This window comes from Schistocerca nitens, chromosome 1 (assembly GCF_023898315.1).
Source record: "Schistocerca nitens isolate TAMUIC-IGC-003100 chromosome 1, iqSchNite1.1, whole genome shotgun sequence".
Lineage (NCBI taxonomy): Eukaryota > Metazoa > Arthropoda > Insecta > Orthoptera > Acrididae > Schistocerca > Schistocerca nitens.
In genome coordinates this window covers 540,860,241-540,878,063 of record NC_064614.1, presented here as the reverse complement: position 1 = coordinate 540,878,063, position 17,823 = coordinate 540,860,241, and the positions used below count along the sequence as shown (strand labels likewise).

The window sequence follows — 17,823 nt, the reverse complement described above, 5'->3', positions numbered from 1 at the left end:
GTTCATGGGAGGGAAAAGGGACCATGTCGAGAAATAAAAAAGGTATACCCCAAACACATAAGTTGTTTTTATTTTTGCACAGACTTTTCAAATGCCCCTCGTACATTCAGAAGACCAAAGCATTCCAAAACGGTACATCAGCTGCATGTCACGCAACTACTGGCATTACCCAGAGATGCTGCTCAGGACATGTTGAAACAGTTGAAAGGATGTGACAGAGTTGCCAAGTACAACATGTGGGATGACATGATGCATTTGGCAAACTTGAACTTTTACTTGACATGGAACAGTCAAGCACTGGTTCAAGAACGACGAAGATAAGCTCAACATCTGGGATAAATTCCAGACTAACTGAAGAAAACATTTGGTGAGGTGACAATCAACAGCAAGTCTGCAAGTAGCAGAACAACATCTGAAGAAAAGGGTCACAGAATGTTTTGGCCCTATGCCACAATGCGAATCTGAATTTGACAGAAGCTGACAAAGTCTCAACCTTGATGAAATGAGTTACGAAGGATCTCTACCAGCTTTTCTGGTAAAACATGTCGCAAAAACAGAGAAATTCATCTAGTGGAGCCAGTGCATCCAGGATATGCAACAGAAGTGATTCGGACGAAAGATGAATGACCAACTCCCAAATGTCATCACTATGGCAGTTGTGGAAGATCACCATGACCTCGCCTTTCACATATGCCAGGCAGTTAGACAAGAGATACAGTAGTTAATAACAGCCAAAACTTGTAGAGGGAGAACACAAGAAATAGCAGCATGAATTTGATCCCAAACGTCAGGGGATAATAGAAGATGCTGAAGACAAGGTCTAATGATCTTTAGCACCAATCCTTACCACCAGGGAGAATGAACAATACCAACCCAGACTTGTCCCACAGTAATCAAATGACAACCCAGCCATTCAAGACAACCTTATGCTGCCATTTTCTACGTAAGTTCCAGTTGTCCATCTAGATGCTCAGTTAAACTGTGAAGTTTTTATTGAAAGCTAAAAGCTACTCACACTCTCAAAAAAATCTGTGTGTCAGCAGGGTGCATATCATTGTAGGTAGTCAAGCAGAACTCTGGATCACTAACTGTCACAAACAGGTATGATTCATCCCTACAAATATATGCATAGAGATAATCTAAACAGTCCAGGAAGTGCAGCTTAAAGGCACTGATGAAAAATCATGCACTGCCATCACTACAGACAACACAGTGGAGGAAGTTACTATCAAATTACCAATAGAATCTGGTCTGACAAGGAACAATGTTTGAAAGTATTACACATTCTATGCCAATTATCAGATACTTTCAAATAGTGAGTAGAGAAAAGACAGTCCCATGATAAAACAGCTTAACAACACTGCATATCATACACAAAATAGCCAGTGTTCGTACTGCATGTTGCCAGCTAAATGAAAGATAATTTCAGAGGAAGTAAAGAAGATACTGCAAGTTAGTAGAGCACTTGCACATGAAAGGTGAAGGTCCAAGTTCGAGTCTCGGTCTGGCACACAGTATTAATCTACCAGGAAGTTTCATGTCAGTGCACATGCTGCTACAGGTGAAAATTTCATTTTGGAAACATTCCTCAGGCTGTGGCTAAGCCATGTCTCTCCAACACCCTTTCTTCCAGGAGCACTGGTCTTGCAAGTTTCACAGGAGAGCTTCAGTGAAGTTTGGGAGGTAGGAGATGAGGCACTGATGAAAGTAAATCTGTGAGGACAGGTCAGGTGTCATGCTTGGTTAGCTCAGTAGGCAGAGCATTTGCCCACAAAAGGCAAAGGTCCCAAGTTCGAGTCTCAGTCTAGCACACAGATTTAATCTGCCAGGAAGTTTCATATCAGTGCACACTCCACTGCAGAGTGAATATTACATTCTGGAAGGTACTGCAAGATGACATCACCCAACTTTCAAAGAATGAAATGATGATTAAATCAAGACCCTAAGCTGTTGACAGGCATTGATATACATCAACGGCGACAGTTGAAAATGTGTGCTCCGACCGGGACTCGAACCTGGGATCTCCAGCTTACGCGGCAGACGCTCTACCCATCTGAGCCACCAAGGGCATAGAGGATAGTGTGACTGCAGGGATTTATCCCTTGCAAGCTCCCCGTGAGACTCACATTCCCAACTTAATGTCCACACACTAAATTCTTAGTGCCCCTGCCCATTACACTCATTACTCACAGCAGACAATCTTACTGAGTCCCTTAAGAGTTAGGGCAATGCTTGTGCATCCAGCACAGAAGAAGAAGGTCAATGGCTGATTAGCCTTAACTATATGAAGATGGTATCTGTTCTTTGAGACATGTCCGAAAGAACAGATACCATCTTCATAACAACTTTCAAAGTGTCCTTGGTCCTTGTGAAGAAGAATGATGGCACACGGTATTTCTGAGTCAACTACCAATAACTGAACAAAATTGTGAAGAAAGATATCTACCCACTGCCATGGAATGATTACACTCTAGAGAAGCAAAGTAGTTTTCAACAACTGCCATGCAGTCAGGCTACTGGCAAATCAAGGCTGATGAGACTGACCAGGAAACCATTGCCTTCACGACTTCTAACAGCCTCTGTGAGTTCAAAGTTATGCTGTGCAGATTATGTAACATTCCAGCCACTTAAGTGCTTATAATTGGCAATACATCTTTGCTATGTGAACGACACTGTCATTTTTTTTAAATGACATTTGAAGAACATCTACGCTGCTACAACTACATTGAAGTGTGTTCGGACTGCATGCTTCCATCTGAATCTGAAAAAGTGACTCTCTGCCGTCCAACAAATAAAAATCTTGGGACATCTAGTGAATGACAAAGAAATATAACCTGATCCAGAGAAAATAATAACAGACACTGACTTTCCAAGTACCCAGCAAATTTAAAAAAAAAAAAAAAAAAAAAAAAAATTGCATTAAGCTTTCTTGGAGTATGTTCATACTACTGGTGATTCATAAGGGACTTACGTACCAAGGCACATCCCTTGGCAGAACTACTGCAGGGAGACAAGAAATTTTCCTGGAAAGAGGTGCGAGAAACATCTTTACTTATCCTTAAAGATGTGCTAACACCTTCTCCAGTTCTAGCATTATATGATGCGAATACTGAGACAGAACTTCACACCCCCATCTTAGTGGTTACGAGATTGGTGCCCTTCAGGTACAAATTCAGGAAGATGCTGAAAAGGTGATATTATTTGTTTCGAGGATACATCTACATCTACACACATACTCCGCAAGCCACTGTAGCTGCATGGCAGAGGGTACCCTGTACCAGTACCACTTCTGATCATTTCCTTTCCTGCTCCCCTCACAAAAGAGAGAGGAAAAAATGACCATCTATTGTCTATATCCCTCCATATCCATCATATTTTCTCATATCTTACTTTCATGTTCCTCACGGGAAATGTATACTGATGGCAGTAGAATCGTTCTGCAGTTAGCTCCAACTGTTAGGTCTGTAGATTTTCTCAGTAGTGTTCCTCGACAAGAAATTTACCTTCCCTGGGGGGATTCCCCATTACAGTTCCCAAAGCATCTCCATAATACTTGCATGTTGTAACTAATCTAGCAACCCACCTCTGAATTGCCTTCATGTCTTCCTTTCATCCAGACAGGTGTTGATCCCAAACACACTAGCAGTACTCAATAGTAGGTCACACTGGTGTCCCATATGTGGTCTCCTTTCCCAAAATTCTCCCAATAAACAAAAGCAAACCATTTGCCTTCCCTAGCACAATCCTCACTTGCTCATTCAATTTCAATTGCTTTGCAATGTTCAAATGATGTATTAGTATGGATTATGGGAAGATCACTTAGGTCAATACGTATAAATATGTAAGTGGAATGAACCAGCAGAATGACCTACAACAGGAAGAGTTGAATAGAAGATCTCTCAAAATTTAGCCTGTCCCACAACCTAATGAGAACCTATACAAAGAGAACGATCCCATAATGGCATCAAAAAAAAAAAAAATAAGCTGTTGTTCTCCTATCACACATTCCAAATGAATGGCAAAGATTACCCACAAATTTGTAATAAAAAAAAAACATAGATAGTTCTGCGAAAGTCAAAAAGGTATACACCAAAATGAGTTACCAGAAAAAATTCTCACGTAACAGCGAATAAGAGGAGCACATGATTTGAGGCCAATAAGGTTTCAGAGCAGAATCACAATGCAGATGGTACAGAGAGCCTCTTTCAAAAAAGCAAAGAAGACACTGGTGGATGTGCTCAAAAGGTAATAGCAATATGTGAAATTTAGCAACACAATTAGACATTTATTTTACATTAAACAGTTTGTTAACACACAGCATTATAGAGTCAATCGGAACATTAAAATAATGGTTATGGTAAACAATGGTTATGGTAAAACAATGACAACTTACAGAATGCGTATTTTGTTTGTATTCATTTATTTAAGACAGTTTCATTTGTTTGTTTTATAATGTGTGCTTTAGACCACTTCACCCCAATAAATAAATAAAATAAAACAAGACAGTCCAAAAAATCAAAACTTCACATACCTCTGTATTGTTCTCATTATCTTGATCAGTGCCATTACTCCCTCTTGGAATGGTATCAGAAATCTGAGGTTTGGCATCAATCATTTCACTCATTTTCTTAATGACCATTTGAGCCTGTAATGCGTCCTACAACAGTACAAAAGAGATATATATGAGATAAAACAGTACACTCAATTATATTAAGCAATGAATCTTACGGTTTTACTCTTTTACTTCACCCTGATGCAGTGGTCGGTAACTTGTAGAAAAAAAAAAAAAAACAGCAAAGAATTTACTACCATTTATACTGCTGTAAATTTATTCATGATTGTATTCAAATATTATAAGTTATCTGCTACCAAATCTGCAATACTATTATCATGTTTGCAACCATGAAGCAGTGTGGAGCAGAAATTGGCAAAATACAGCTGGATATGGAAGTGCAACACTTTAACATCATTACAAACCACACTGATTAACAAAAACAGCAAATTACCTAAAATTTTGATTTCTGTAACCAACCTTGAGTTATCGACTAGTGTGCTGAAATAATATCAACATGTAACTGCACCTAATAACAAGTCTGGTAGCAGGAAATGTCTGGTGAACTCTCAACAAATGTCAGTAATGAACATCTGTCACATTGGTTTGAACATTTTCATATTGAAAATAATGGAATTTGTAGCTTCATTAAAATGTCTTTTACGAAAGGAATATACTCTTTCATAGACTAACCTGTTCAAGGGACTTCAGCCGTGCCTGCCTCCATGCAGCTCTTTTCTCTGCTCTTAATGCCCTCTGTTCAGCTGGTGAAAGATCCTTCTCATCTTCCGAAGTCAGAAGGCCCTTAGATATAGAATACTATAAAAGACACTATGTTCCTTCAGTTACTCTACACAGAAGGTATGTTAACTGCAGGGAGACTTCATGACTTAATAATACACAACGGCAATTGTTACTTCTTCAGTACAACAGATAAAAGAAAAGACACATCTCTACCAATAGACAAAGCTGGAACAATTTGGGAAACAAAAACAAAAAATGTAACAAATTAGAACTACTCACTCAACTGCAGCAACTAAATTGAGAGAGAAGTGAAATGGTTTACCTAGAAAGAAAGGAGGAGAGGGGTGGGCAGGCAGGGGGGCAGAGAGAGAGAGAGAGAGAGAGAGAGAGAGAGAGAGAGAGGACGGGGGGAGGTGGAGGGGGGAGAGGGTCTGGCTGGCTTTTCCCTATGTGTGTGATGTCTGCAGAAAAGAAAAGATTTACATAAGTTTCTGTGTAGCTACGAAGTCTAACCGTGTATTTCACAATGGTGTCCCATGAACATAAATCTTGGATGAGCTGGCTGAAGCACAGTGGATGTATGTATATTCTACCACTGGCAAGCATTCGTCACTGAACTGACGAAATGCTGTCACTTTCAGTCTCTAATGAAGTAGCATCACATTCCTCTTCACGTTCTGAGCTGCTAAGTTCAATGTCAAACTCTGGATTACCATATCCATCCTTTTTCGAGAGCACTGTCTAGATAACAATACAGAGGAGTATCTAAAAGCACACATTTTGTTGTAGAGTAGCCAAAGCTACGAACATTAAAGACAAATCTAGTGGCCCAACCTCAACCTAAACACACAGTCAGGCTACAAATGTAGTACCAGGCGTTCTCTAACAACAGAACACTTAACTGTTAGTACTGAAATGGTTATAAGCAAGGTTTCATTTTTTTTTTTTTGAAAATCTTTTATGTTGTCCGAGTATACTCGGGATTTTAGGTTTCTGTCAAAACAATAAAAACACGATAATTCTGTTTTTTAAGTTAAGGGATTAATTTTATTCCCTCACTCAGTGAGTACATTACAATATCCACTCATTAAATAGCAGTGGTATTTTAGTAACGAATAATCCCACATTTTATTGTTACATTAAGCACAACCAAAACAGTCAGTAGTTCCAGAGTTTTTAAACACAAGATTTTGTAGTATATTTTCCTGTTTTATTTTTGTTACACTTTTTGTACTTCAAAATAATTCAAAGAAGAAATTAAATGACACAAAAGTGCTGTTAGAAACGTGTAACACCTGAAGTGAAAAGCAACTCTGAGTGCTGACTTTCGGTCTGAGACTGTGCACAGTACCTTCAAATTTTTGTTTCCTCATCTGCTGTTCTTTACTTTTCCCAAATTTTGCTGTAGTACACAACAGAATTATATAATTTAGTTACACTATACCCATCAGAAAGTGACATAAAAGATATAATGTTAACCAACCTTGCACTGCCAATGGCATTGATCATGACTTGTACCTAAAAGGAAGGAAAAAGAAGGGGGCAGAAAGGAAGGAAGGAAGGAAGGAAGGAAGAGAGAGAGAGAGAGAGAGAGAGAGAGAGAGAGAACAGGGTTGGGGGGGGGGGGTGCAGGAGGAAAGAGTGATTACAATAATTTAAAAAACATATAAATAGAGTAAATAATACTAAAACCCCGAATATTTAAAGAATCAAGTTCCCATGTATACAACAGCTTCAAATATCTGATCATTTCACAAATGCGTTAACATGTTAAATATTTGTCTTCAAGCAGGTAAGTGAGAAAAAAAAAAACCGCTTAGAAAAGGTTTGAAATTATGCTTAACATTTGTCAGACCTCACCAAGTGCTCTCATTAAGAAACAAGGGATGAATACAGTCTGGATAATCTGCACCTCGTTTTAAGCAAATTAAGTTTTCACACATCTCACATCTCAATGTTTATGATTTTGCAGGTAAATTCAATGGTACATGTCGGTGCTATCTGCAAATTGTGTTATGAAGCGAGTCGGTTGTACAGAATTAGTAAGTTAAAATGTCACACCTGATGTAGCAGGTTTAAAACATGAACAGCGAAACTATAGTAACTGATAAACTTTTTTCCTTTCATCATTTTGCAGAGGGGGTGCCGGTGAGAAAAAGTTTTATAAAGATTTAAAATTATATGTACAATCTGTTGGAAGTTGTGGAGTGCTCTCATTGTCAAATGCTGATGGATGTAAGACCAGATATTTGTACACTGTAACCTACACTGCCTGAAGACAAATGCGCAGTTTCTAACAATAATATCTATGGTCCTGTGCTAAATTTAAACATAAGGTTACACCTCTTAATGAGTGTTTTATAACAGCATATTAAATCTTTAGATTGTGTCAATAACTACCCAAAATACTGAAAATCAAATTTTTGTTATCCTGGAAGCTCTCCGACAGGCAACTTGCATCTGGTACTAGGTTCTGGGATAGCAATCTGGTAACATAGATTATTGTGTAAATTAGGAAATAGTACATACACATAAAATGTAAATAAATGAACTGGAAACACAGAGGGCATTTGTTAATGGGGCTTAGGTCCAGGACAGTGGACGCACCCAAATGGCCCGTGTGGTGCAGAATGCACTCTCGTCCCTAGAGTCATGCAATAGAGCAAGCTCAGCAACTGGGTACTGGGTATCCAAAAGACAGATGGTTCTTCTGTGTCCACTCAGACTCAATGGTGAGCATTCCTACATAAAAAAAAGCTGTGCTGAAAACTTATTTCCTCTTGCCCTCTGGCAAATACAGCTTGCACTTCCAAACTACTCAGAAGGAACCTCCTTGTAAACCAGTACCAGGCAGAACTCAATACATAACCATTTTATGTACGGCACTATGCGATACCTCAATCGAAACGCGAAACAGTGGAAGAAGAGCTTCAGAGAATGTTGCGGATGGGAGTAACAGAAAGGTCAACTAGCCAATATAACAACCCACTGTTCATTGTGGAAAAAAGGAATGGCGATGTCACAGTAGAATTGTATGCATTTCCAGCGAATAAAATTATTATTCCAGAAAGAGACAGACTTAAGAATTTGGAACAGTTCCTCCAAAAGCTTCATGGGGCAAGAGTATTCAGTAGTATAGATTTCAGAGGGGTACTGGCGGTCCCCTCCTACATAAGGGTACATATGTATTATGTTTCTTCTTTCCCATATAGTGATATGTTTTTAATTTAAAAATTTCTTATTACTCCTGCTTATTGATTGTCCACCGGTAATTTTTTGCATTGGTCACTTAGTAACTGAATTCAACTTAGAGGAGTTTCACTGTTTTTTTAATTATTAGCCTATGTGTTTATTATGTCAGACAGAATACTGTCATGTAATAATATAATATGTATATAAATACAATAATAAGGGAATGATACTTATGACCTCTCATCTTATTAGCAAGTATGTTAATTGGTATCAACAGCTACAACTTAGTGTGCAAACAGTGCAACCTGCAATTTTCTTATCGTCTCACAATATAACTGTTCATACCAGACATAGGACAGCCTTTAGTGTTGAGTGGCTCCCCTAAACCTGCTTGCACATCTATATACACAATTTCAGGCAAGCCAGCAGCAGTGTGAAGCAGAAATAATACAACTACTACAGAAGAACCAGGTACATGGCATGGACATATCATTAGGAAAGCTCTTTATGGTAGGGCTAAAGACATCTCAACTGATGGGAAACTATGTTTTCTACCTTATTTTGCGCTAGCAAAAAATGGACCTTTAAGGCCAGAGATAAGTGGTGTATAGATGTATTTGAGCTGTGTGTGAAAGACGAACTGGTGTCTCCATTATTGAGAAATATAGTATGTCCAGGTGCCGTTCATCCCGTATTAGCCAAAATATTCTTAAGTTCTTTGGCCAGATTTTTAGAAGAGAGAGAGAAAATAATCATGGAAGGAAAGACTGGGGGGTAAGAGATGAAGGGGGAGACAGTGAGCCTGTGGATAGATCAAATCAAAAAACATCTCCAGGCTCAATTTTCAGCAGTCTCCAAGAGAATCTGGTGGCTCTCTGGGACGAAAAACTTGGTTCAAGGGGTCCCGACATTCAGCAATGAGTCCAAAGATTAGTGATGATTAGCAGAAAGATATAATACAGAAAAAATAATAATTATGAAACACCAAAATACTTCATGTCAAGGTATTAAAAAAATTGTGACAAAAATTCTACTCCATGTACAGGTGGTTGCAGCTAGTTTAAAAAGCATTAAAATAATTTTCCTAAGAATTCAGGAATTAGATTTGATAATCCTTTGAAGTCTTAGAAGGCATTTTGTTGCTCCTGAAAACAACAATAATTCTTTTATTTTCCTCTCACTATGAACAAATACACTTGAACTGAATGTAATTACTGTTGTGCTACCAATAGGATGCACAAAATTGCAAGGTAGGCAAAATCTTGTCAACTCATCATCATTAGATGGCTTTATCTGAAATGTAATTATGAAAAAAAAAAAAAAGGAACCAAGAGCTCAATAAGTGCCACACTGAAATATCAGCACCATATGGAGTGCCAAGGAGAACCATGAAGTACTCCATTCTTATGTACCTCCATAGACATACAAAGCAACAACAGAAAATGAAATGACAAACTGCCTATTGGCTTCTGTCTCGGGTTCTTCGGCCGACATTCATCTAATGATTTTTCTGACGTTTCGCCAGCACGAGTGGCTGGCATTGTCAAAGCTTCACCCTCCATTGCTGGTGGTGAACTGGAGCCGAGCTCGCGGGTGCAGACTATATGTACCTGGCGCGCCAACGTCCGAGGGCTTCTCTGCGGTCATTTCCGGTACGGTTCTCCTCTTGCTACCTGCAACGGTCGTTCGCTGCAGTACGGGAAGCCAGGATCCGTTGACCTTAAGGCTTTCCTCTTTCTTGTTCAAACTGTTTGCGTGTTTTTGTATTTCTACAGCTTCTCTGAACAAGCGCAAAGTGATAGTGCTTCTCTACAGCCAGAACTTCCGTGTCGGCGAATTTTATTACGTGGTCGGTCTCATTGAGTTCGTGCTCTGCCACGGCCGATTTCTCCACCTGCCCCAACCTACAATGTCGCTTATGCTCATTGATCCTGGTGTTGATGGATCGTCCAGTCATTCCGACACAAACTTTTCCGCATGTGCATGGTATACGGTATATTCCCGACATTGCAAGTGGGTCTCTTTTCTCCTTCGCCGATCTAAGACACTCTTTGATCTTCCTTGTCGGTTTGAAAATCGTCTTTACGTCATGTTTGCGCAATATACGGCCGATTCTGTCCGTCACTCTGGGAATGTATGGCAAAAAGGCCGTACCCGACATTTCTTTTTCTGGTTCCTTACTTCGCCGAGTGTTTGGCTCTGTTACACTTCTAATATAATTTTTGGAGTACCCATTGCTCCTCAGGACAGTTTCCAGGTGTTGCATTTCTCGTTTGAGGTGTTGCGGCTCACATATTCGTCCTGCTCTCGTTACGAGCGTACTAATCATGCCTCTTTTCTGGCTCGGGTGGTGGTTTGACAGATTGTGCAGGAATCGGTCCGTGTGTGTCGGTTTTCGATACATGCTGTGTCCCAGGTTTTCGCCGTCCCTTGTGACCAGCACATCTAGAAATGGCAGTTTCTTGTCCTTTTCTACTTCCACGGTAAATGTTATGTTGGCATTAGATGAACGTTGGCCGAAGAACCCGAGACAGAAGCCAATAGGCAGTTTGTCAACAAGTGGCCACGAAAGCCTGAACAATTTTGCATTACGCCTCTACGGGGAGGAGATTTGCAGATTGTACCGACGCCTTGACCAACGACGGAAGAAGAAAGCGCGACTGATGTCCTCTCTCGCCTTTCTGTCACAGTGCCGAGATGAATGTGCTACACCGAAGTTCTTGAGGTGTAAGCGCCTATTCACTACCGCCCAAGCACATCGTATCTAAGACAGAATGGAACGAGCTTTTCTTCGTGAGCGAATACATACAACACGGAGAGACTTGGCAAGAACGGATCAGGAACTTCTGGACATTTTCTATCAACTAAGTAGCAGAATGCATCGAGACGACTGGGACAAGAACGACAGCATCACTCACAGGAGCATGCAGAACGAACTCGAGCGCTGCACCGAGCGACAGAAGAAAAAGTTTGAAAGATGCCGGAAGCAGACCGACAAGGCGATTCCCGACACGTCACACACAGTGGTCAACCTCACTGAACGACAATTGACCGAAGAGGAAGTGTCAGTCCTTCAAAAAGGAGGGAATTTCGCTATCATCCCGAGAACTATACCTATGGAGGATATCATTGCCAACACAGAAGCAGCCATTCGGACCCTTCCTTGTGAAAGGGCAGAGGAAATACGCACGGAAACAGCCAGGATACTGCGCCGAGCAAAACCACCAGCTTGCAACCTGAAGAAAGAAGAGGTACAAGCCATTAAGAATCTCAACGCTGACAAGAGTATATTGGTACTGCCTGCTGATAAGGGGAATGCGACCATCGTAATGAAGACCGAAGATAATGAGCAAAAGATCCGAGACCTATTAGATCCGACGACGTACCGAAAACTAAGCGCAGATCCGACGCAGCGTATCACACGGAATACGAATCGATTAATCAAGGTGTCTTCTCTGCCGGCGGACATACAGAGAAACCTGTGCAACACAGAAGCCCTACCACCTCAGATGTATGGATTACCCAAGATCCATAAGAACAACGTTCCACTGAGACCGATCGTTAGCGCTCCTGGATCACCGACATATAAACTGGCAAAACACTTGGCCTCTCTGCTCCAGCCACACGTGGGGAAGACCGAACATACATTAAGGACTCAGGACATTTCATTGAGAAGCTGAAGAAACAAACTTGCACCAAACGACATCTTTGTCAGCTTTGATGTTGTTTCGTTATTTATGAAAGTGCCACTCAGTGACGCTCTGGAGCACATCGGTTCCATTTTCCCGCAGGACATCAGAAAGCTCTTCCATGCATGTCTCACCACGTGCTATTTCACGTGGAATGGAGATTTCTACGAACAGCTGGAAGGCGTGGCCATGGGTAGTCCTCTCAGTCCGGTGGTGGCCAACTTCTTCATGGAACAATTCGAAGCACAGGCACTGGACTCGGCGACTTGCAAACCTAAGGTGTGGTACAGGTACGTTGATGATACTTTCATGGTGTGGAGCCTTGGTGAAGAACAGCTCGGTGACTTCCTAAGACACTTTAACAGCCTCCATGCCAACATAACATTTACCATGGAAGTAGAAAAGGACAAGAAACTGCCATTTCTAGATGTGCTGGTCACAAGGGACGGCGAAAACCTGGGACACAGCGTGTATCGAAAACCGACACACACGGACCGATTCCTGCACAATCTGTCAAACCACCACCCGAGCCAGAAAAGAGGCATGATTAGTACGCTCGTAACGAGAGCAGGACGAATATGTGAGCCGCAACACCTCAAACGAGAAATGCAACACCTGGAAACTGTCCTGAGGAGCAATGGGTACTCCAAAAATTATATTAGAAGTGTAACAGAGCCAAACACTTGGCGAAGTAAGGAACCAGAAAAAGAAATGTCGGGTACGGCCTTTCTGCCATACATTCCCAGAGTGACGGACAGAATCGGCCGTATATTGCGCAAACATGGCGTAAAGACGATTTTCAAACAGACAAGGAAGATCAAAGAGTGTCTTAGATCGGCGAAGGAAAAAAGAGACCCACTTGCAATGTCGGGAATATACCGTATACCATGCACATGCGGAAAAGTTTATGTCGGAATGACTGGACTATCCATCAACACCAGGATCAACGAGCGTAAGCGACATTGAAATCGGCCGTGGCAGAGCACGCACTGAATGAGACCGACCACGTAATAAAATTCGCCGACACGGAAGTTCTGGCTGTAGAGAAGCACTATCACACGCGCTTGTTCAGAGAAGCTGTAGAAATACAAAAACACGCGAACAGTTTGAACAAGAAAGAGGAAAGCCTTAAGGTCAACGGATCCTGGCTTCCCGTACTGCAGCAAACGACCGTTGCAGGTAGCAAGAGGAGAACCGCACTGGAAATGACCGCGGAGAAGCCCTTGGACGTTGGCGCGTCAGGTACATATAGTCTGCGCCCGCGAGCTCGGCTCCAGTTCACCAACGGCAATGGAGGGTGAAGCTTTGACAATGCCAGCCACTCGTGCTGGCGAAACGTCAGAAAAATCATTAGATGAACGTCGGCCGAAGAACCCAAGACAGAAGCCAATAGGCAGTTTGTCAACAAGTGGCCACGAAAGCCTGAACAATTTTGTAGAAAATGAAATAACTGTCAGTATAAGTACTGCTTTTGTTTATGCAAATACACTGCTTATAAACCGTTAGTTTAACTTTATTATGGTCTGAAATAAGAGACACCAATTAAAGGATAACAGATGGAAATTAATTTGAAAGAAATATGTTTTAATGATGGTGACTAAGTGCTGAAAATTGAGTTGCTACAGTTACAGTAATATGAAGTAGTAATTCAGCTTTAAAGATAAATACATGATTTACTATTTACGAATTCCCTAGAGAGAATTCAAATGACAATAATTTGATATATCACTATTCTCATCATTTTTTATGATGTCACTGATATGCAGCAATGCCTTTCAGTATTACATTTAAATCCAACGTGGTTTCCTATGAAGTCACTAGGTTAGTTGTAATAACAACACTAATGGATTACAATCAGATATAAGGCATCAAACCTGGAATACTTCAAATTTGTTTATTATACACAGACATTACACTTTTTATGCAGATATTGCACCTTTCTTTGAGTGGTTCCCTGAAGGCCATTACAAACCATAAAAACTGTGCAGGAAATGCACTATTTTAATCCTTGTGGCTGTGCACATGTGTATAAAGTGCACCAAACACAAATAACATTGTTTTCCACTTTGCTGTTTCACAATGGCAAGCTTCAGCTAACACAGTGATAAATTGTGCTGTCATATGTCCAAAAGAGAAACAGTAAAATAAAATAAACAACAAGCTATGTCATAAAAAATGTATTATCCATGCAAGAAAATGATCCACATTACAAGTTAGCATCACAATCCCACAATGAAGCAATTGTCTGTACGAGATAATGAGTAATCAAATAAGAGGTTGGCTAGGATCTGATGCATTGTTTAAGGCTTCGAGTGGGGCATTTGTCATTACTTTGGGATGTGGGATATCACCTGACCATAGCAACAGACTGATTAATGAAAGTTTATTTCATTATGATTTAATAAAACAGTGCTTTGGTGTATATTATGAAGGTTTATTTTATTATTGTGTAATTAATCTAAGATTGAACTATGTTTTTGCTCTTGCATGTTTACCTTGGTACAATAAAGACAGCTGTTCTTTACAAGTACAAGGAGTATGCAGTGCTCCCGCTCATGTTATGAAAATTGGTGCACCTGCTCAAGGTACAGAGCTATTTATGCAGAATCGCTACATGAACTAATTCTAAATAATATTCTAGTATCCAAGTAGTTACCTCCTGCTGCAGCTTCTCCTTCAGCCTTCGTTCAGCCTTTGCTGTGTGGATACTTCCAGCAGCACTGGCTCCCGAAACACTCTTGATGACTCTGGATGAAAATATATACTGCTTATGTAAACTGCTTCTGACATGTTATTTACAAATTCTGCAATCTAAATTCAGAAGCATTTTTTGACAAATATTTTATAAAGAAAGGGGGTGAGGAGAATGCATCCAAAAACATAGTTTTCTTGTAACCATTGGAAAATTGTGGTACCAAGAAATACCTACATGAAGCTAAAGAGAACATATGCGTACCGAATACAGACTGCATGTACACAAACAGAGCAATCAATTACTGAACCAAATAGGAGCCACCACATTTGGAGACAGATTGCTGTAGCAAAGATTATGTTTCTTGAAGAAGGGTTGGTGGAGGAAAGGAAAAGTATCGAAGCTGAGATGAATTATACGAGAGGTATGATGAAACTAAGAATCATAAGCAACAGTAGTCACAGGAAAACCATAGCAAAACAAAACAAAAATGAACAGTAAACAAGTATGGGAACACAACATGGTTGATAACATAGCTGGGACAGAAAAGACTGTAAGGAGAGAAAATAGATGTGAGACTAGATGAAATGTAGGGAAAAAGAAAAGTATCAAAGGTATACTGAATCATATTCTAAAATCAGTTATGACTATATTTTCCCTTTTTACAAAATTCTGCTAGGCCTTGATGCTTTGCAAGTCAGCACGTCAATGAAGATAGTATATCAAGACAATATACACGGGTGACAGGAGAACTGATCAAGTATGCCACATTGCAGCAATCAATTCCACTGGTATGCAAACACCTTATTCCAGTAAAAGTAGTTACATGCAGGTTAAAATTAACTAACAGTGCTTATGAAAATCAAGTCACGGTTACCTAACAAACAAAATACCCGGCACTATTTTTCAGTTCCCATTTCCTGGGTCTCTCATATCAATACCCATAATTTAATTGAATACAAATAGTACTTTTGTAATTTGGAGAATGGTACATTTTGCACTTTATGAGCACAAGCATGTGGAAAGTAATATCAGTTTCTGTGTCATCTTGTTGGTTTCTAAAAACATGTTATCCACAGATCATCAAACAAAGTGTTTCCTTTTGACCACTGTTTCCATTGTAGTCTCCTCAGCAGCATTTATCAATCTAAACATTTTAATTCACTCGATTTGTTCCAAACTGATGTTAATTTTTCCATTCCCATGCAAATTCAATTCACTAAATCCATATTACACACTGCTGAAGATTTTTTATTATTTCTTTTTTTTAAAAAAAAAAAAGGAAAAAAAGAGGGGGGGGGCAGGGGGGGGGAGAGAGGGGGGGGGGGAGGGAAGGGGACAAAATTGCTTTCTTTCTCATCTCTCCAATGTGTGTGCTACTATTTTACGTTCCACAGTAGTGTGCATTACCCCTGATTTTGTTACTTTTTGTTGGGGTTTAGCCTTTTCTCTTTCAACAACATATTAATCCATGATCATTCATTGGATAACAAGGGTGTTTTTGGGGACACACAAGTTGCCCAAATGGTGTCCAACTGAAAGACTTGCACCAGGCCCAATGAGCCACATGAAATTACAATATAACCCTGCTTTTACATTCCCAGAATTAAAGTTTTCCACCGTTTACAATATTTTTTGTTGGTCTCATCAAATTTCATATGCCCATGATGTTAATTTGTACCCAATTTTGCGTCAACATATTTATCATTTCCCTGTATTTAAGAATTACAAAAAATGTCTGTGGAGAAAAAATGATGCTGGCCATCCCGTAGTGTTTACAAACATTATGTGGTTAAGTTTCTCGATACCAATGCACTCAACTCAGTGGATTTGAACTGGTAAACGTGTAAAAGTTTGAACAATTTGTGCCCTATCTGCTGCCACTGCCAAGCTCTACCTGGCGTGGTCGCTGATGGCAATAACTAGGCTCATTCGAGTGAACAGATTGTGACCAATCACAATCATTTCCAAACTGTCTCTACTGCGCAAATGCAGTTTCATGATTGTTGTGATCATCGTGAGACCTTTTGTCAAACCATATTTAGCGTGTTTCAGTGTATGGCCACTTGGAGCACTAGCTGACACCGTCATTCACTTTGCAATGCTCAAATGTTTTTAGTTTAAACACAATGCGGCTTACGTGTTTTATTCATGCTGAGCAAACTGTGTTTCAAAAATTTATTCTCGTTGTCAAGTGCAGTATTCACTTATGTATTTCTTGTGATGTTACACAAACAATGTGAGTGATAGTGTGTGTGTGTGTGTGTGTGTGTGTCACGCTAAGCGTGAAACAATACATAAGTAGTGCAGTATTTCATTATTTAAATAATGAATGACAGTTTTTGGCTTTCAAAAACATCAATTATGACATGTGAAATTGAGTCAAACATTCCTACTTCCCAGACAGTTATAAGTCCCAATTACTTCAGCGGTTTTTATTAGATAATAAACCTTCATTAGATAATAAACATGTCCCTGAAAGTCTTTTGATGCCTGTTATCTACATATATGATACATAATGTGCAAGGCGGTATCCTATATGTAACTTTTACAGTATAAAACATTATTTCCCAAAATTTCCATTTTCCTGCATTTTACACCATTTTTTACAAGTCCCTTGAAAAGCGTAAAAGAGGGGGTTTCACTGTATTTCGAAAATGTGCAACTACCACTGAAGAGTGCATGATACTTATTAGACAGTGCCGTGTCAATGTCTATGATATGAGGGCAAAACTCTGACTTGCAGATTTTTTGTTTGTAACCTTTTCTCTCTCCACGCAGATCTAGCACAATAAATGAAAAATTTTTCGGTGGAGGCTCATCAATCTGTTTACCTTCCAAGATTATGAGCAAGATGAATGCAGGAAAATGTAAAAGCAGTGTACGAAGGTACAGTCCTCTCCCTGGAATATTGTGGCCATGTGAAAATGTTACAAGTATTATTACATGCAGGA

The 17,823-nt window shown here is 39.9% G+C and overlaps 1 protein-coding gene across 8 annotated transcripts in view; it reads right to left on the bottom strand.

Moving 5' to 3' along the window:
• Nucleotides 1-17,823, bottom strand: part of LOC126253889 (protein lap4) — a 564,085-nt gene that overhangs the window by 43,696 nt on the left and 502,566 nt on the right. For all 8 annotated transcript variants that reach the window (XM_049955263.1, XM_049955269.1, XM_049955268.1 and 5 more), the window contains 3 exons: nt 14,834-14,924; nt 5,246-5,356; nt 4,532-4,657 (listed from right to left, as the gene is read on the bottom strand). In XM_049955263.1, coding sequence (XP_049811220.1) covers nt 4,532-4,657; nt 5,246-5,356; nt 14,834-14,924 — 328 coding nt within the window. The remainder of the gene's footprint in view (nt 1-4,531; nt 4,658-5,245; nt 5,357-14,833; nt 14,925-17,823) is intronic.